Raw genomic sequence first — 21508 nt, forward strand, 5'->3', positions numbered from 1 at the left:
TTGTTTTGTGTAATGTTTACTGTTCATTTTTATTGTTTATTTCACTTTTGTATATTATCTACCTCACTTGCTTTGGCAATGTTAACACATGTTTCCCATGCCAATAAAGCCCCTTGAATTTAATTGAATAGTGAGTGAGTGAAAGCAGAGGCAGAGAGAGAGAAGGCGAAAGAGAGAGAGCGAGAGCGAGAAAGAGAGCGAGAAAGAGAGAGAGAGAGCGAGAGAGAGAGAAAGAGAGAGCGAGAGAGTGAAAGAGAGAGAGAGAGCGAAAGAGCGAGAGAGAGAAAGAGAGAGAAAGAGAGCAAGAGAGAGAGTGAGAGAGAGAGAGAGCAAGAGAGAGAGAGTGAGAGAGATAGAGATGGAAAGAACGGTGGGAGCATCTGTACATGAGGCAGTTGGTTGAAATAGGGAGGCAGATACAGAAAAGCAGAACATGAACAGTGGGAATAAGAGAGAAGAGAGGAGATAAAGGAAGTGACCATGTCTGGAGGAGACAGTCTCATCACCCTACTCATCCCCAGAAGTGGGGCCAAAATGATGTAATCATCAGTATGAGCCACTTGAGCACCAGTGGTGAGTAGTAGTCATCAATCTGTTGCTTCTCTGTGGCCTGAAAAGGGAAGGAAAGTCACTATTTTACAGAAGAGGGTCTTAGGTGTTTGATTAAGTGTGCTTGAGCTCGGTCGAGAGGCTTTTTAATGTTAATTGTGCTTAAATGCCACAGACATGCTTGCCTGCATACACACACACACATTCCCAGCCTGAAACACACACACACCCAGCCCTAAAAAAAATGACTGATAGTAGGAGGGTTCCTCTATCCCCTGGGGTCTGCATTAGCTCATTGAAGCCATTTCTTCCATATCTCCAGGATTTGATTGACCACGCTCCCCTGGCTGCTCCTTACGGCAGCAGTACACAGCAGAGTAGAGTGGTCTCTATGTGGGCTGGAGTCTGTGTCCCGCTTCACAGTGACTCAACCTCCACTGGATTAGAGATAGATGGCCTCTATAACTGGACCAACACTGGATTAGAACTATAAAGCCTCTATGACTGGACCACCACTGGATTAGAACTATAAAGCCTCTATGACTGGACCACCACTGGATTAGAACTATAAAGCCTCTATGACTGGACCAACACTGGATTAGAACTATAAAGCCTCTATGACTGGACCACCACTGGATTAGAACTATAAAGCCTTTATGACTGGACCACCACTGGATTAGAACTAAAGCCTTTATGACTGAACCACCACTGGATTAGAGCTATAAAGCCTTTATGACTGGACCTCCACTGGATTAGAACTATAAAGCCTCTATGACTGGACCACCACTGGATTAGAACTATAAAGCCTTCTACCACCACTGGATTAGAGCTATAAAGCCTCTATGACTGGACCACCACTGGATTAGAGCTATAAAGCCTTCTACCACCACTGGATTAGAGCTATAAAGCCTTCTACCACCACTGGATTAGAGCTATAAAGCCTTCTACCACCACTGGATTAGAACTATAAAGCCTCTATAACTGGACCACCACTGGATTAGAACTATAAAGCCTCTATAACTGGACCACCACTGGATTAGAACTATAAAGTCTCTATGACTGGACCTCCACTGGATTAGAACTATATAGCCTATATGACTGGACCACCACTGGATTAGAACTATAAAGTCTTTATGACTGGACCACCACTGGATTAGAACTATATAGCCTATATGACTGGACCACCACTGGATTAAAACTATCAAGTCTTTATGACTGGACCACCACTGGATTAGAACTATAAAGCCTTTATGACTGGACCACCACTGGATTAGAACTATTAAGCCTTTATGACTGGACCACCACTGGATTAGAACTATATAGTCTATATGACTGGACCACCACTGGATTAAAACTATAAAGTCTTTATGACTGGACCACCACTGGATTAGAACTATAAAGTCTCTATGACTGGACCACCACTGGATTAGAACTAAAGCCTTTATGACTGAACCACCACTGGATTAGAACTATAAAGCCTCTATGACTGGACCTCAACTGGATTACAACTATAAACCCTCTATGACTGGACCACCACTGGATTAGAACTATAAAGCTTCTATGACTGGACCACCACTGGATTAGAACTATAAAGCATTTATGACTGGACCACCACTGGAATAGAACTATAAAGCATTTATGAAAGGACCACCACTGGAATAGAACTATAAAGCCTCTATGACTGGACCAGCACTGGAATTGAACTATATAGCCTAAATGACTGGACCACCACTGGATTAGAACTATAAAGCCTTTATGACTGAACCACTACTGGATTAGAACTATAAAGCCCTTATGACTGGACCACCACTGGATTAGAACTATAAAGCTTTTATGACTAGACCACCACTGGATTAGAACTATAAAGCCTTTATGACTGGACCACCACTGGATTAGAACTATAAAGCCTTTATGACTGAACCACCACTGGATTAGAACTAAAAGCCTTTATGACTGAACCACCACTGGATTAGAACTATAAAGCCTCTATGACTGGACCACCACTGGATTAGAGCTATAAAGCCTTTATGACTGGACCACCACTGGATTAGAACTATAAAGCCTTTATGACTGGACCACCACCGGATTAGAACTATAAAGCCTTCTACCACCACTGGATTAGAACTATAAAGCCTTTATGACTGAACCACCACTGGATTAGAACTATAAAGCCTTTATGACTGGACCACCACTGGATTAGAACTATAAAGCCTATATGACTGGACCAACACTGGATTAGAACTATAAAACCTATATGACTGGACCACCACTGGATTAGAACTATAAAGCCTCTATGACTGAACCACCACTGGATTAGAACTAAAGCCTTTATGACTGAACCACCACTGGATTAGAACTATAAAGCCTCTATGACTGGACCACCACTGGATTAGAACTAAAGCCTTTATGACTGAACCACCACTGGATTAGAACTATAAAGCCTTTATGACTGGACCAACAGTGGATTAGAACTATAAAGCCTCTATGACTGGACCACCACTGGATTAGAACTATAAACCCTCTATGACTGGACCACCACTGGATTAGAAATATAAAGCCTCTATGACTGGACCACCACTGGATTAGAACTATAAAGCCTCTATGACTGAACCACCACTGGATTAGAACTATAAAGCCTCTATGACTGAACCACCACTGGATTAGAACTATAAAGCCTCTATGACTGGACCAACAGTGGATTAGAACTATAAAGCCTTCTACCACCACTGGATTAGAACTATAAAGCCTCTATGACTGGACCTCCACTTGATTAGAACTATAAATCCTCTATGACTGTACCACCACTGGATTAGAACTATAAAGCCTCTATGACTGAACCACCACTGGATTAGAACTATAAAGCCTCTATGACTGGACCAACAGTGGATTAGAACTATAAAGCCTTTATGACTGGACCACCACTGGATTAGAACTATAAAGCCTCTATGACTGGACCACTACTGGATTAGAACTATAAATCCTCTATGACTGAACCACCACTGGATTAGAGCTATAACATCTTTATGACTGGACCTCCACTGGATTAGAACTATAAAGCCTCTATGACTGGACCACCACTGGATTAGAACTATAAAGCCTTCTACCACCACTGGATTAGAGCTATAAAGCCTCTATGACTGGACCACCACTGGATTTGAGCTATAAAGCCTTCTACCACCACTGGATTAGAGCTATAAAGCCTTCTACCACCACTGGATTAGAGCTATAAAGCCTCCATGACTGGACCACCACTGGATTAGAACTATAAAGCCTTCTACCACCACTGGATTAGAGCTATAAAGCCTTCTACCACCACTGGATTAGAACTATAAAGCCTCTATAACTGGACCACCACTGGATTAGAACTATAAAGCCTCTATAACTGGACCACCACTGGATTAGAACTATAAAGTCTCTATGACTGGACTTCCACTGGATTAGAACTATATAGCCTATATGACTGGACCACCACTGGATTAGAACTATAAAGTCTTTATGACTGGACCACCACTGGATTAGAACTATATAGCCTATATGACTGGACCACCACTGGATTAAAACTATCAAGTCTTTATGACTGGACCACCACTGGATTAGAACTATAAAGTCTTTATGACTGGACCACCACTGGATTAGAACTATAAAGCCTTTATGACTGGACCACCACTGGATTAGAACTATTAAGCCTTTATGACTGGACCACCACTGGATTAGAACTATATAGTCTATATGACTGGACCACCACTGGATTAAAACTATAAAGTCTTTATGACTGGACCACCACTGGATTAGAACTATAAAGTCTCTATGACTGGACCACCACTGGATTAGAACTAAAGCCTTTATGACTGAACCACCACTGGATTAGAACTATAAAGCCTCTATGACTGGACCTCAACTGGATTACAACTATAAACCCTCTATGACTGGACCACCACTGGATTAGAACTATAAAGCTTCTATGACTGGACCACCACTGGATTAGAACTATAAAGCATTTATGACTGGACCACCACTGGAATAGAACTATAAAGCATTTATGACTGGACCACCACTGGAATAGAACTATAAAGCCTCTATGACTGGACCAGCACTGGAATTGAACTATATAGCCTAAATGACTGGACCACCACTGGATTAGAACTATAAAGCCTTTATGACTGAACCACTACTGGATTAGAACTATAAAGCCCTTATGACTGGACCACCACTGGATTAGAACTATAAAGCTTTTATGACTAGACCACCACTGGATTAGAACTATAAAGCCTTTATGACTGGACCACCACTGGATTAGAACTATAAAGCCTTTATGACTGAACCACCACTGGATTAGAACTAAAAGCCTTTATGACTGAACCACCACTGGATTAGAACTATAAAGCCTCTATGACTGGACCACCACTGGATTAGAGCTATAAAGCCTTTATGACTGGACCACCACTGGATTAGAACTATAAAGCCTTTATGACTGGACCACCACCGGATTAGAACTATAAAGCCTTCTACCACCACTGGATTAGAACTATAAAGCCTTTATGACTGAACCACCACTGGATTAGAACTATAAAGCCTTTATGACTGGACCACCACTGGATTAGAGCTATAAAGCCTATATGACTGGACCAACACTGGATTAGAACTATAAAACCTATATGACTGGACCACCACTGGATTAGAACTATAAAGCCTCTATGACTGAACCACCACTGGATTAGAACTAAAGCCTTTATGACTGAACCACCACTGGATTAGAACTATAAAGCCTCTATGACTGGACCACCACTGGATTAGAACTAAAGCCTTTATGACTGAACCACCACTGGATTAGAACTATAAAGCCTTTATGACTGGACCAACAGTGGATTAGAACTATAAAGCCTCTATGACTGGACCACCACTGGATTAGAACTATAAACCCTCTATGACTGGACCACCACTGGATTAGAACTATAAAGCCTCTATGACTGAACCACCACTGGATTAGAGCTATAAAGCCTCTATGACTGGACCACCACTGGATTAGAACTATAAAGCCTTTATGACTGGACCACCACTGGATTAGAACTATAAAGCCTATATGACTGGACCAACACTGGATTAGAACTATAAAACCTATATGACTGGACCACCACTGGATTAGAACTATAAAGCCTCTATGACTGAACCACCACTGGATTAGAACTAAAGCCTTTATGACTGAACCACCACTGGATTAGAACTATAAAGCCTCTATGACTGGACCACCACTGGATTAGAACTAAAGCCTTTATGACTGAACCACCACTGGATTAGAACTATAAAGCCTTTATGACTGGACCAACAGTGGATTAGAACTATAAAGCCTCTATGACTGGACCACCACTGGATTAGAACTATAAACCCTCTATGACTGGACCACCACTGGATTAGAACTATAAAGCCTCTATGACTGAACCACCACTGGATTAGAACTATAAAGTCTTTATGACTGGACCACCACTGGATTAGAACTATAAAGCCTTTATGACTGGACCACCACTGGATTAGAACTATTAAGCCTTTATGACTGGACCACCACTGGATTAGAACTATATAGTCTATATGACTGGACCACCACTGGATTAAAACTATAAAGTCTTTATGACTGGACCACCACTGGATTAGAACTATAAAGTCTCTATGACTGGACCACCACTGGATTAGAACTAAAGCCTTTATGACTGAACCACCACTGGATTAGAACTATAAAGCCTCTATGACTGGACCTCAACTGGATTACAACTATAAACCCTCTATGACTGGACCACCACTGGATTAGAACTATAAAGCTTCTATGACTGGACCACCACTGGATTAGAACTATAAAGCATTTATGACTGGACCACCACTGGAATAGAACTATAAAGCATTTATGACTGGACCACCACTGGAATAGAACTATAAAGCCTCTATGACTGGACCAGCACTGGAATTGAACTATATAGCCTAAATGACTGGACCACCACTGGATTAGAACTATAAAGCCTTTATGACTGAACCACTACTGGATTAGAACTATAAAGCCCTTATGACTGGACCACCACTGGATTAGAACTATAAAGCTTTTATGACTAGACCACCACTGGATTAGAACTATAAAGCCTTTATGACTGGACCACCACTGGATTAGAACTATAAAGCCTTTATGACTGAACCACCACTGGATTAGAACTAAAAGCCTTTATGACTGAACCACCACTGGATTAGAACTATAAAGCCTCTATGACTGGACCACCACTGGATTAGAGCTATAAAGCCTTTATGACTGGACCACCACTGGATTAGAACTATAAAGCCTTTATGACTGGACCACCACCGGATTAGAACTATAAAGCCTTCTACCACCACTGGATTAGAACTATAAAGCCTTTATGACTGAACCACCACTGGATTAGAACTATAAAGCCTTTATGACTGGACCACCACTGGATTAGAGCTATAAAGCCTATATGACTGGACCAACACTGGATTAGAACTATAAAACCTATATGACTGGACCACCACTGGATTAGAACTATAAAGCCTCTATGACTGAACCACCACTGGATTAGAACTAAAGCCTTTATGACTGAACCACCACTGGATTAGAACTATAAAGCCTCTATGACTGGACCACCACTGGATTAGAACTAAAGCCTTTATGACTGAACCACCACTGGATTAGAACTATAAAGCCTTTATGACTGGACCAACAGTGGATTAGAACTATAAAGCCTCTATGACTGGACCACCACTGGATTAGAACTATAAACCCTCTATGACTGGACCACCACTGGATTAGAACTATAAAGCCTCTATGACTGAACCACCACTGGATTAGAGCTATAAAGCCTCTATGACTGGACCACCACTGGATTAGAACTATAAAGCCTTTATGACTGGACCACCACTGGATTAGAACTATAAAGCCTATATGACTGGACCAACACTGGATTAGAACTATAAAACCTATATGACTGGACCACCACTGGATTAGAACTATAAAGCCTCTATGACTGAACCACCACTGGATTAGAACTAAAGCCTTTATGACTGAACCACCACTGGATTAGAACTATAAAGCCTCTATGACTGGACCACCACTGGATTAGAACTAAAGCCTTTATGACTGAACCACCACTGGATTAGAACTATAAAGCCTTTATGACTGGACCAACAGTGGATTAGAACTATAAAGCCTCTATGACTGGACCACCACTGGATTAGAACTATAAACCCTCTATGACTGGACCACCACTGGATTAGAACTATAAAGCCTCTATGACTGAACCACCACTGGATTAGAGCTATAAAGCCTCTATGACTGGACCACCACTGGATTAGAACTAAAGCCTTTATGACTGGACCACCACTGGATTAGAGCTATAAAGCCTCTATGACTGGACCACCACTGGATTAGAACTATAAAGCCTTTATGACTGGACCAACAGTGGATTAGAACTATAAAGCCTCTATGACTGGACCACCACTGGATTAGAACTATAAACCCTCTATGACTGGACCACCACTGGATTAGAACTATAAAGCCTCTATGACTGAACCACCACTGGATTAGAGCTATAAAGCCTCTATGACTGGACCACCACTGGATTAGAACTAAAGCCTTTATGACTGGACCACCACTGGATTAGAGCTATAAAGCCTCTATGACTGGACCACCACTGGATTAGAACTATAAACCCTCTATGACTGGACCACCACTGGATTAGAACTATAAAGCCTTTATGACTGGACCAACAGTGGATTAGAACTATAAAGCCTCTATGACTGGACCACCACTGGATTAGAACTATAAACCCTCTATGACTGGACCACCACTGGATTAGAACTATAAAGCCTCTATGACTGAACCACCACTGGATTAGAGCTATAAAGCCTCTATGACTGGACCACCACTGGATTAGAACTATAAAGCCTTTATGACTGGACCACCACTGGATTAGAACTATAAAGCCTATATGACTGGACCAACACTGGATTAGAACTATAAAACCTATATGACTGGACCACCACTGGATTAGAACTATAAAGCCTCTATGACTGAACCACCACTGGATTAGAACTAAAGCCTTTATGACTGAACCACCACTGGATTAGAACTATAAAGCCTCTATGACTGGACCACCACTGGATTAGAACTAAAGCCTTTATGACTGAACCACCACTGGATTAGAACTATAAAGCCTTTATGACTGGACCAACAGTGGATTAGAACTATAAAGCCTCTATGACTGGACCACCACTGGATTAGAACTATAAACCCTCTATGACTGGACCACCACTGGATTAGAACTATAAAGCCTCTATGACTGAACCACCACTGGATTAGAGCTATAAAGCCTCTATGACTGGACCACCACTGGATTAGAACTAAAGCCTTTATGACTGGACCACCACTGGATTAGAGCTATAAAGCCTCTATGACTGGACCACCACTGGATTAGAACTATAAAGCCTTTATGACTGGACCACCACTGGATTAGAACTATAAAGCCTATATGACTGGACCAACAGTGGATTAGAACTATAAAGCCTTCTACCACCACTGGATTAGAACTATAAAGCCTCTATGACTGGACCTCCACTTGATTAGAACTATAAATCCTCTATGACTGTACCACCACTGGATTAGAACTATAAAGCCCATATGACTGAACCACCACTGGATTAGAACTATAAAGCTTCTATGACTGTACCAACAGTGGATTAGAACTATAAAGCCTCTATGACTGGACCAACAGTGGATTAGAACTATAAAGCCTCTATGACTGGACCAACAGTGGATTAGAACTATAAAGCCTCTATGACTGGACCAACAGTGGATTAGAACTATAAAGCCTCCATGACTGGACCAACAGTGGATTAGAACTATAAAGCCTCTATGACTGGACCAACAGTGGATTAGAACTATAAAGCCTCTATGACTGGACCACCACTGGATTAGAACTATAAAGCCTCTATGACTGGACCAACAGTGGATTAGAACTATAAAGCCTCTATGACTGGACCTCCACTGGATTAGAACTATAAAGCCTCTATGACTGGACCAACAGTGGATTAGAACTATAAAGCCTCTATGACTGGACCAACAGTGGATTAGAACTATAAAGCCTCTATGACTGGACCAACAGTGGATTAGAACTATAAAGCCTCTATGACTGGACCACTACTGGATTAGAACTATAAGGCATTTATGACTGGACCACCACTGGATTAGAACTATAAAGCTTCCATGACTGGACCAACAGTGGATTAGAACTATAAAGCCTCTATGACTGGACCTCCACTGGATTAGAACTATAAAGCCTCTATGACTGGACCAACAGTGGATTAGAACTATAAAGCCTTCTACCACCACTGGATTAGAACTATAAAGCCTCTATGACTTGACCTCCACTTGATTAGAACTATAAATCCTCTATGACTGAACCACCACTGGATTAGAACTATAAAGCCTATATGACTGGACCACCACTGGATTAGAACTATAAAGCCTATATGACTGAACCAACACTGGATTAGAACTATAAAGCCTCTATGACTGTACCAACAGTGGATTAGAACTATAAAGCTTCCATGACTGGACCAACAGTGGATTAGAACTATAAAGCATCCATGACTGGACCAACAGTGGATTAGAACTATAAAGCCTATATGACTGAACCACCACTGGATAGCCATGTGGTTATATGTTCTATACCGTCTGGCACCCCTGTGTCATCCATCACTAATGTCTATACTGCACCTATATATATCTGTCTGTGTATTCTCTGTTTGACACCTAATGTTAACATCCATGCAAAAAACAACACTTGATACAGATAACTTTTCCTCATTCAAACCCAGAGACAGACTGTACTACTTAGGTCTGGCAACATGTTTTTCTGGCAAGGTGGAGGGATGGGGGGCTGATTAATTTTAGCCTACCCCCTGAGGACACTAGTTATGACCTGCTTCCCCCCCACCACCACCCTCCCAGTATCGTTACCCTCCAACCCCACCCAACCCCTCCCCACCTCAGTGGTCATGGGTAATTAATTAGCAAGCTGTTCCCAGCAGAGCGCCAAATAAAAGCAAGCTCAGTGATACAGTCAGGGGGGGACTCAGACTCAGGAGGCAGGTTCACTTCACACAGTAGTTAGGGACACTCAGACTCAGGAGGCAGGTTCACTTCACACAGTACTTAGGGACACTCAGACTCAGGAGGCAGGTTCACTTCACACAGTAGTTAGGGACACCCAGACTCAGGAGGCAGGTTCACTTCACACAGTAGTTAGGGACACCCAGACTCAGGAGGCAGGTTCACTTCACACAGTAGTTAGGGACACCCAGACTCAGGAGGCAGGTTCACTTCACACAATAGTTAGGGACACCCAGACTCAGGAGGCAGGTTCACTTCACACAGTAGTTAGGGACACTCAGACTCAGGAGGTAGGTTCACTTCACACAGTAGTTAGGGACACTCAGACTCAGGAGGCAGGTTCACTTCACACAGTAGTTAGGGACACTCAGACTCAGGAGGCAGGTTCACTTCACACAGTAGTTAGGGACACCCAGACTCAGGAGGCAGGTTCACTTCACACAGTAGTTAGGGGCACCCAGACTCAGGAGGCAGGTTCACTTCACACAGTAGTTAGGGACACCCAGACTCAGGAGGCAGGTTCACTTCACACAGTAGTTAGGGGCACCCAGACTCAGGAGGCAGGTTCACTTCACACAGTAGTTAGGGACACTCAGACTCAGGAGGCAGGTTCACTTCACACAGTAGTTAGGGACACCCAGACTCAGGAGGCAGGTTCACTTCACACAATAGTTAGGGACACCCAGACTCAGGAGGTAGGTTCACTTCACACAGTAGTTAGGGACACCCAGACTCAGGAGGCAGGTTCACTTCACACAGTAGTTAGGGACACTCAGACTCAGGAGGCAGGTTCACTTCACACAGTAGTTAGGGACACCCAGACTCAGGAGGCAGGTTCACTTCACACAGTAGTTAGGGACACTCAGACTCAGGAGGCAGGTTCACTTCACACAGTAGTTAGGGACACTCAGACTCAGGAGGCAGGTTCACTTCACACAGTAGTTAGGGACACTCAGACTCAGGAGGCAGGTTCACTTCACACAGTAGTTAGGGACACTCAGACTCAGGAGTCTCCTGCACTGTGAGCCGCAATAGTTTTTTCGCCCACTGAGCTCAACCCTTGGCATTGAGCCAATGGGGAATCGATCCAAATGTTCAGGTTTTAACCAAAGGGACTTATCACACGAGCCAGCGCTGATACACTAATTACAATATTATCTTTCTGGAGCCAAATAAAAAAAAATATCCATGAAGACCAGAAAAGTATTTAAAAAACAAGGGTTAGAACTTGTTCAGGGAACAGAACCGAAAACCATAAAATAACAAAAAAGATTGAAGAGCAGAACTCATACCGAAAAAGAAAGTGATCTATAGTGTTGGGACCCGGTTAATAATGTTCTTTCATGTTCCAGGTATTTTTTACCAGTCCCCAAACAATCACAACAAAGCGCCTACGCAAAGCCCTCACTCTCACTCAGAAACCTTTTACAGTGTGTAGGCTACCTGCCCCTCCCTTCTGAAGCATAGATTACTGTAGCCTACAACATTACATAGGTTACTGTAGCCTACTGACAACATTACATAGGTTACTGTAGCCTACTGACAACATTACATAGGTTACTGTAGCCTACTGACAACATTACATAGGTTACTGTAGCCTACTGACAACATTACATAGGTTACTGTAGCCTACTGACAACATTACATAGGTTACTGTAGCCTACTGACAACATTACATAGGTTACTGTAGCCTACTGACAACATTACATAGGTTACTGTAGCCTACTGACAACATTACTGTAGCCTACTGACAACATTACATAGATTACTGTAGCCTACTGACAACATTACATAGGTTACTGTAGCCTACTGACAACATTACATAGGTTACTGTAGCCTACTGACAACATTACATAGGTTACTGTAGTCTACTGACAACATTACTGTAGCCCACTGACAACGTTACATAGGTTACTGTGGCCTACTGACAACATTACATAGGTTACTGTAGCCTACTGACAACATTACTGTAGCCTACTGACAACATTACATAGGTTACTGTAGTCTACTGACAACATTACTGTAGCCCACTGACAACGTTACATAGGTTACTGTGGCCTACTGACAACGATACATAGGTTACTGTAGCCTACTGACAACGTTACATAGGTTACTGTAGTCTACTGACAACATTACATACGTTACTGTAGCCTACTGACAACATTCCTGTAGTCTACTGACGACGTTACATAGGTTACTGTAGTCTACTGACAACATTACTGTAGCCTACTGACGACATTACATAGGTTACTGTAGTCTACTGACAACATTACATAGGTTACTGTAGCCTACTGACAACATTACTGTAGCCTACTGACAACATTACATAGATTACTGTAGCCTACTGACAACATTACATAGGTTACTGTAGCCTACTGACAACATTACATAGGTTACTGTAGCCTACTGACAACATTACATAGGTTACTGTAGTCTACTGACAACATTACTGTAGCCCACTGACAACGTTACATAGGTTACTGTGGCCTACTGACAACATTACATAGGTTACTGTAGCCTACTGACAACATTACTGTAGTCTACTGACAACGTTACATAGGTTACTGTAGTCTACTGACAACGTTACATAGGTTACTGTAGCCTGCTGGCGACGTTAAATAGGTTACTGTAGCCTACTGACGACGTTACATAGGTTACTGTAGTCTACTGACAACATTACATAGGTTACTGTAGCCTACTGACAACATTACTGGAGCCTACTGACGACATTACAAGCGTAATTCAGAAATTAGGGAGAGATGTTTAATTACAGAAGAATGAATGGACTTGTCAATGCCAGTTAAGGATACAATAGTTATCACTTTTCACGTTGGATTTATTTAATACAAAAGATAAGACGTGTTTTTATTTCTAGTGCTGCTCTGAACACACGCTCGTTAGCTAGCTAGCTAGCTCTGGTACCAACATTAAACCAACTCGGAAGTTCAAAGACATTCCAAAGTTCCTCCATAGAAGCCACTCCACCGTAGGAATAATCCTGTAGGCCTAATTCAGATAATGCATGTCATAACAGGATGCTCAGAGCTTCAAGGCAAGCTTCCTACATCCTCCTTCCTCAACCTGAAAACTTTAGTTGCATCTCCCGCCCTACACTGTGACTGGCAGCACAGTACGTGTGTTCGTCTTTCATTATGATTAAACCATACTGTTACGGCAAAAGACTATTTGTTATTAACGCCTTTCCTATACAGATTAAATTGCTTACCCGCTCCACAGAAAGCTATTCTATATGCACTGATTGGTGAAGTCATATAATGTCAAGCTAAATGTAAAATAAAATGGATGTTTCAGAGGTTTGAAAAGGAACAGAAAGGAATGATATAAACCGTTACGTTTTGGGGGTTCAAACTGGTGCAGAACTTTATTTTGCTAGTGGGAACAGTGGAACAGAATGAAAAAAGAATGGTTCTGTTCACAACAAAACAATTGGAAAATAACTTTGGTTCCAACCCCCGATTTCAACTGTTTTATAAATGAGCTATACTCCTGGTTTGGCTAGTAAACCTCTTGTATATGGTCACCATTACACACTGCTAACTTGAATACAATGGAATCCCCCACAGCACACCAACGGTCACATTGGCTCTTTGTGTTCTTTTCTGGATAGACCCCTTGGGGAAGGAGTTTGTCACGGAGGTTTGAAACTAGGAGTATCATGCTTTATCTTCATGGCATGTACTCTACTGTAGCCTGGTTAGATCACACTCCATCTATGAATCTCTTTTACCCTCTATCTCCTCCATTAAAGGTATCATTATCCTCTCACTATCGTTCCTTTTCTGAAGAGTCACCTGCACAACACATGATGATCCCAATTCTTCTCTTATCTCTCTCTCATTTGTAATTCATCAAATGTTACTTCCCTTATTCCTTCAACCTGTTCTGGTATCATACCCTCCCTCCCTCCGTCACTCTCTCTCATCCCTCCATCTCTCTCATCTCTATACCGCCACCCCTCTCTGAACGAGCCACACTCCCCTTTTGTTCTGCCTCTCTGTCTCTAAAAAACCTGACTCTCTCTAACCCCTCTCCATTTCTCTTTCTCTTCCTCTTCACCTCTCTCTCTCCCTTCTCTTTCTCTCTCTCCCTCTCGCTGTAACTCCGTCTGCCCGCCTGCCTGTCAAAAAGCGGATTCAAAAGAGGTTCCGTCGGCGTGACAGGGAACAGTGACAATTTCAACAACAAAAAATGTTCGCACAGCATCTATCCATTCTGATCTTATAACCAACTAGACTCTCAGTGTGCTGCATTGACTCAAGTCAAAAGAAGCCAAGATATTTCAATGGAGACATTTCTCTATTCAAAAGCAGTATACGCCCTAGCCTATCAATTTTATCCAAGCATCTAGACTAGGGTTGCGTCTCAAATTACACCACATTCCCTGTTTTGTGCACTACCTTTTGGTCAAAAGTAGTGCATTACATAGGGAATAGAATGCCATTTGGGACACAGATGAGGCGGATATCAGGCAGCCTATTAAGGGGAATAGGTATCGAAGGGGCAATTCAAGGCATGCTGATGAGTTGAGCTGATATGGTACTCTAAGAATCCACAACGACCGAGACATTCCGATCATGTCATTACAGAACAAACCGCCAAAGAGAGGGGATCAGTAACCAACCGATTAGACTCTCACTGTGCTGCATTGACTCAAGTCAAAAGAAGTGGTCCTCTGTAGCTCAGTTGGTAGAGCATGGATAGTGGGTTCGATTCCCAGGGCCACCTGTATGTAAAATGTATTCAAGCATGACTAAGTCTCTTTGGATAAACGTGTCTGCTAAACGGCATATATTATTATATTAAGAAGGCAGAATATTTCAGTGAAGATGCATTTTTTCTATTTAAAGTCCCTATAATATAAATTGTATCAAAACACCTACACTAGAAGTATATCCGGTTGCCTGTTAAGAGGGATACGTGTTGAAGGAATGCTGATATGAGTGAGAGCGTGAGAAAGAATGGCCCTCTAAGAAGCCACGGTATGTGGGCTGCAGCAGTATCACAGTGATGGGTTCCATCGATGCTATTCTTAGACCTTCCATCCTTCCTTCAAAGACAGTCACACATGACTGGCAGTGGTGGGGAAAAGAGAGAGAGGTAGAAAAGGAGAGACATTTGGAATGCTTATTTTCATCACAGAGAAGCAAAGGGTGAGTGGGTGGGAGTCAGATGATCGTCACTTATTAGAGCAACAGTTAGTGAGGGCATACATTTTCGTCATTGACGATGGGTCAATACACTGATGGTTGTTCTATACTTGGGAGATGGTGATGCATTACAGGTTCAAAGAGGAATGAGAAGAGGACCAGACAAAGTGTAGAGTAAGAAAAGAAGAACTATTTAAATGTCTTTAACTTTGACCACAAGGAATACTGTGCATCTCTCTCTCTCTCACAAACAAACCGACACTCACAGACACACACTGTCCGATACATTCGAGTACACACAAAAACCTGTCCGCCTGCACTTCGAGTCCCCTTAATCCTTTAATGACTCCATCAATATTTGTAAAGCCAGTCAAATGAAGCCAGAAGCCAATAGAGTTGCCTGCCAGGTCGTCTGTCTGTGACCATGATGCACTGCTGCCACTCTCTCAACACACACACACACACACAGACACACACTCTGGTCACAATCTACTGATCACAGAAGGGGGCTGCCACACCACTAAGCCCGGCAAGAGAACAAGAGAACACGTAATCCACCACAAACCAAACCAGCTCCACAAACAAGCTCCTTCTGGGACGCACGCTCCCGTTCCCAATCTATCTGTCATTCAGTAGGCTGTCTGTCTGTCTGTCTGTCTGTCTGTCTGTCTGTCTCTCCCTGCCCCTCTCAAGTCAAGGGCTTCATTGGCATGGGAAACATACTGTATCTTAACATTGCCAAAGCATGTGAAGTAGATAATAAACAAAAGTGAAATAAACAACAAAAATTAACAGTAAACATTACACTCACAGAAGTTCCAAAATACTTTTCAAATGTCATATTATGTCTATATATAGTGTTGTAACGATGTGCAAATGGTTAAAGTACAAAGGGGAAAATAAATAAACATAAATATGGGTTGTATTTACAATGGTGTTGGCTCTTCACTGGTTGCCCTTTTCCTGTGGCAACAGGTCACAAATATTGCTGCTGTGATGGCACACTGTGGTATTCCACCCAGTAGATATCAGAGTTGATCAAAATTTGGTCTCTCTCTCTCTCTCTCTCTCTCTCTCTCTCTCTCTCTCTCTCTCTCTCTCTCTCTCTCTCTCTCATTCTTTCTGTCTGTCTGTCTGTCTGTTTGTCTGTTTGTCTGTCTTTCTGCTTACCTGTCCATCTCTCTCCTGCTCTCTGTCTCACTTCCAGTCTCTACATCCACTGTTAAATAAACCTGTCTCTGTGTCTCTCCCCCCCAGCTCTCTTTCACTTCCAGTTTTCCATCCACTTTTAGTTCCCTCTACGCCCACCCCAGGGAGAGAGAGAGGAAGACAATTAGTCCTTTCTTCCTCTACGCTCTCCTAACTCTTTCTTCCTTCATCCTCCATTCTCACCCTTTATCCGTTTCTAGTTTCATTCTCTATTTCACGCTTTCCTCTCGATCTCGCTGGTACTGGAAACAAATTGTTCGCGATTTAAATAACAAACCCGAAAATGTGCAATGACCGTCTGCACGTACTAAATGGAGTACAAAAAGGAACACCGTTGGTTACTAACGGCCAAAAGAAGGGACTTTGGTTTTACTGGTCATATTAGGTCATTACTGTTCACAAAAGACATATAAATAAGCCATTTCAATGGCAGACAGTTACACATTCAGCCTCATATGGATATTGTATCACACATAAAGAAACGGAAGGCTTTCGATCGAACCTGCATCGTGATATTTAGGCAGTAGCTCTTTTTCTTCAAAAACCACCACTACGACCAGGTACATTCCGCTCATAGGAGGATGCGTCCAGTTTTCACAGTAACAGGTGTGTATGTTCACGGATAATAGTTTATTATCGAATACACTTCATAATTATATATGTTTTTTAAATGCATTTCGTGAACTAACACTCGCACTTGGCTTTTTCTCCTCCCCCTTACCAGCTCTGACTTTGCTGATCGCTACCTTATAAGGGGAAAATGTACTGGTTGTCCCACCTAGCTAGCTTAGATGAATGGATAAGAGCATCTGCTAAATGACTACAATGTAAATGTAATAAACATTGCAGGTTTGATTGAATTTTGGGCCTAAGACTGATGGACTGCATCTATGAATCAGAGAGAAAAGGTCAAGCGTAAAAGGCCTTGGGGGTCCTACCTTGTACATTGCCAGCCCAGATCTCCTCTCTACTCTTCAGAACTGGCATGGTGGTGTGGTCTGGGACTCAACTACTCCTCTCATAGCACCGGGTGGAGGGAAGGATGAACAGATGAAGCCGTACAGAGAGGAGTAGACGTGAAGAGGGCTTATGGAGTGAGGGATGAGCACCTGGATTGAACGAGTGTGCGTGTGTCAAGTTTGAGTGTGTAAGGAGAACTCAAAAAAATGATTTGAGAAATGACGAATGGAGAAAGAGATGGAGAGGGGCGAGGCGCTCTCTCATTCGTCTCTTGTCGTCTGACTCATCCTCCCGTCTTCTTCCACTGGATGATGCAGCACGACGAGGTTTCCTCTGACAACTCCGTGTGTGAGTGTGTGTGAACAACGGTTGCCGTGGCAATGCGGAGATTAGAGCGTGTCTTCCTCCTTCCCCTTTTCTGTTTCTTCTGTCGCTCCCCTCGTTTATTTAGTCACCATCGTCTGTCTGTACGTTGGGTCTTTGTCAAGACTGGGGGAGAGAGGAGAGGAGGGAGATAGAGAGATGGTCAATAACCAGGCATTATCTGTTAGGTGAATGCTTCTCTTCTTAATGGTGAATGCTTTTGTGTAGTTTGTATACACAAGTCAATTGCTTCAGAGGTTCAAGGCTTTTAACACAGGGTTTTACCTTTCACTTCACAATCTGAATTCAAATCCTTTCTGACTTATGGATTGGCTCTTGGCCAACACACAATTATGCAGTGTGATTTATCTTCTTATCACATATCATAAAAGTTCCATATTATACATTGACAGACAGTACAAAATGCGTGCAAAATAAATATGGTACTTAGTTCATTTTGGCTGGTGGTTGGATTCAACTTCTTACATTGACAGACATACAAAATGTGTAAAACGTTAAAAGCCCAGTGCAGTCAAAAACTTGATTAACCTGTGTTTTATGTATATTTCCACACTATGAGGTTGGAATAATACTGAGAAATTGTGACAATTACAATAATGCCCTTTAAGTGTAAGAGCTTTTTGAAAGGCTGTTTGTTTTGGTGGGATGGAGTTTTGGCCTGCCTATCAACAGGCAGTAAATTAGTTAATAGACAAACAAGAAAAAGAGTTCCAAACCTCTCTGCCAATAACAGTCCTAGCAAAATTCTTGCTTGAGAAATGTATATTTGCTAAAAAGCTATTTATGTTTAGTTTTTTGCTATTTTAATGCATAACAATTACAGTAAGGTACTAGACTGCTACCAATAAATGATTTAATATTGAGATACAAACGGCTACATTGGACCGTTAAGTATTCGAGGTTTGTAATGGGTAGATTTAACTTGAGCCTAACATTCAATACATTCAACATTAGATTTCTGGAAAAGTTCCATACACAACAGACATATAAAATGGGTTAAACAAATAGGAGGCACTTTGCCAATTTTTATGATAAGTATTCAAGAAGTAACTTTGGCCTAACACCCACTAGTCTCTGATCTTGTCCGTGTAATATATGCATCATTCTCTCATGTTCTCTTCGTGCCTTCATCCCTTCCCACTTTTGTTGATGAGTTGTGTCCTGCATTTCCCCGCTGAATTTTACCATGTTGCCCTCTAGGAAGAGAGAGAGAGTGTGTGCGTGTGTCTGTGTCTGTGTGTGTGTGTGTGTGTGTGTGTGTGTGTGTGTGTGTGTGTGTGTGTGTGTGTGTGTGTGTGTGTGTGTGTGTGTGTGTGTGTGTGTGTGTGTGTGTGTGTGTGTGTGTGTGTGTGTGTGTGTGTGTGTGTGTGTGTGTGTGTGTGTGTGTGTGTGTGCGCGTGTGTGTCTGTGTGTGTGTGTGTGTGTGTGTGTGTGTGTGTGTGTGTGTGTGTGTGTGTGTGTGTGTGTGTGTGTGTGTGTGTGTGTGTGTGTGTGTGTGTGTGTGTGTGTGTGCGTGTGCGCATGCGTGCGTGTACACACATTTTAGCCCTGGGAAAAATGTCAAAGGATATCACTGTGTGAGGAATTTTTATCCTGTCTGGCAGAGTGATAAATTATGTATTCAACACATTTTATTTCCAAAACCCATCTTTCTCTGACTCTTTCCAACTGTAATTATCTCAAACTCCTTCAGTAGTATTTAAATGACATTAATACTGCAAATGATGTATTGGGCTCAAAGAAACATACACACACTTCGGCAATTAAATACTGTACCACATGCAAGTAGGCCGGCCTGCCCTAGCCTGACTACAATCAAACAACGTCTTTCAAAGACAATTATTCAGAAATATACAATATGATATAGTGTGGTGAAAGTAAAATGGATTAAACAAAACTACTGATTATTAATATCTATCTGGAAAGGGCAGCAGATTTGAGTCTCCTCGCTAAATACATAATTGTAACTTCCTTTGCCCCCTTCAAAAATGGAAAGCATAGCATATGATAAAGGAAATATGTGAGTTACTGCCATACAATGTAAACCACTTTGAGACTCAATAAAAAGTGCTAAGTCTATAGCCTACATACAGTAAATGCAAGCCAGTATCATGTCTTTACAGAATTGACCAAAAATGGCACAAATTGAACGTATAGGCTAGGCTAGCCATGTCTCTCAAATGTAGCAACATAATCTCACCATGCGTCACAGCTTTGTTATAGCATTAATCCTTTATAACTGAGATGGAGGGGTGGATGGATGCCCTTTGTGAGTTAGAGACAGGAAGACATTGCCTGAGTCCCGAATGGCACCCTATCACCTATATAGTGTACTACTTTCGGCCAAACCCCTGTGGGCCCTCATCAGAAGTAGTGTACTATATAGGGAACAGGGTGCCATTTGAGACGGAGACATTGTCAAAAAATGTACCTGGAAGGAACATTGTGTATTATAAATAGTAATAAGAGCTCACTCTCCTAGCGTAGTGACATCCCTCCTCACTGTGCTGGTTTAAAAGCCTACCTAAATCATTCAGACTGCTTGGGTCGATAGGACACTATACTCAATTAACATCAACGCGATGAAACTTTGAGAGACTACTTTTACTCTAATGATTGAGATGGAGGACAAGGATGGAGAATTAGTTTAAAAAAAGCTTAATCCAAGGCCGTTGTAAAGGAAAGTCTAGACTTAAAATTATATCTCACATCCACTAACATCTGACATTGACTTAAACTTTGCAACCGATTGACTTCAACCACTTAAGATAAGAATCGGATTTGATACTATATGACATTTTGTAAAATTGTACATAACATGAAAGTTAGTTGATCAATACTTAGGTCTTAGGTAATGACTAAGTAGGAGGTGTGGCAGTTTTATATACCGCCTCTAATGTCAAAATACCCAAAGGAAGCCAAGAATTTCACATTTTGGGGGAATATGATTTACATTCACAAGCATAGTTTTCACCATGAACCAACCTCCATTTTAGACCCCATTTCCATTAGAAGCTTAAGTGAATTTCTCAGAAATTACTAATAGGCATATGGGGTAGTGCCTGTCATCTTTCTG

At 42.0% G+C, this 21508-nt stretch overlaps 1 protein-coding gene across 6 annotated transcripts in view; it reads right to left on the minus strand.

The window, feature by feature from the left end:
* Window positions 1-21508, minus strand: part of grin2bb (glutamate receptor, ionotropic, N-methyl D-aspartate 2B, genome duplicate b) — a 139391-nt gene that overhangs the window by 107522 nt on the left and 10361 nt on the right. For all 6 annotated transcript variants that reach the window (XM_055906647.1, XM_055906646.1, XM_055906645.1 and 3 more), the window contains one exon: window positions 18027-18537. In XM_055906647.1, the coding sequence (XP_055762622.1) occupies window positions 18027-18035 (9 nt within the window). In that variant the 5' untranslated portion in view covers window positions 18036-18537. The remainder of the gene's footprint in view (window positions 1-18026; window positions 18538-21508) is intronic.

The sequence above is a fragment of the Salvelinus fontinalis genome, chromosome 40, assembly GCF_029448725.1.
Source record: "Salvelinus fontinalis isolate EN_2023a chromosome 40, ASM2944872v1, whole genome shotgun sequence".
NCBI lineage: Eukaryota > Metazoa > Chordata > Actinopteri > Salmoniformes > Salmonidae > Salvelinus > Salvelinus fontinalis.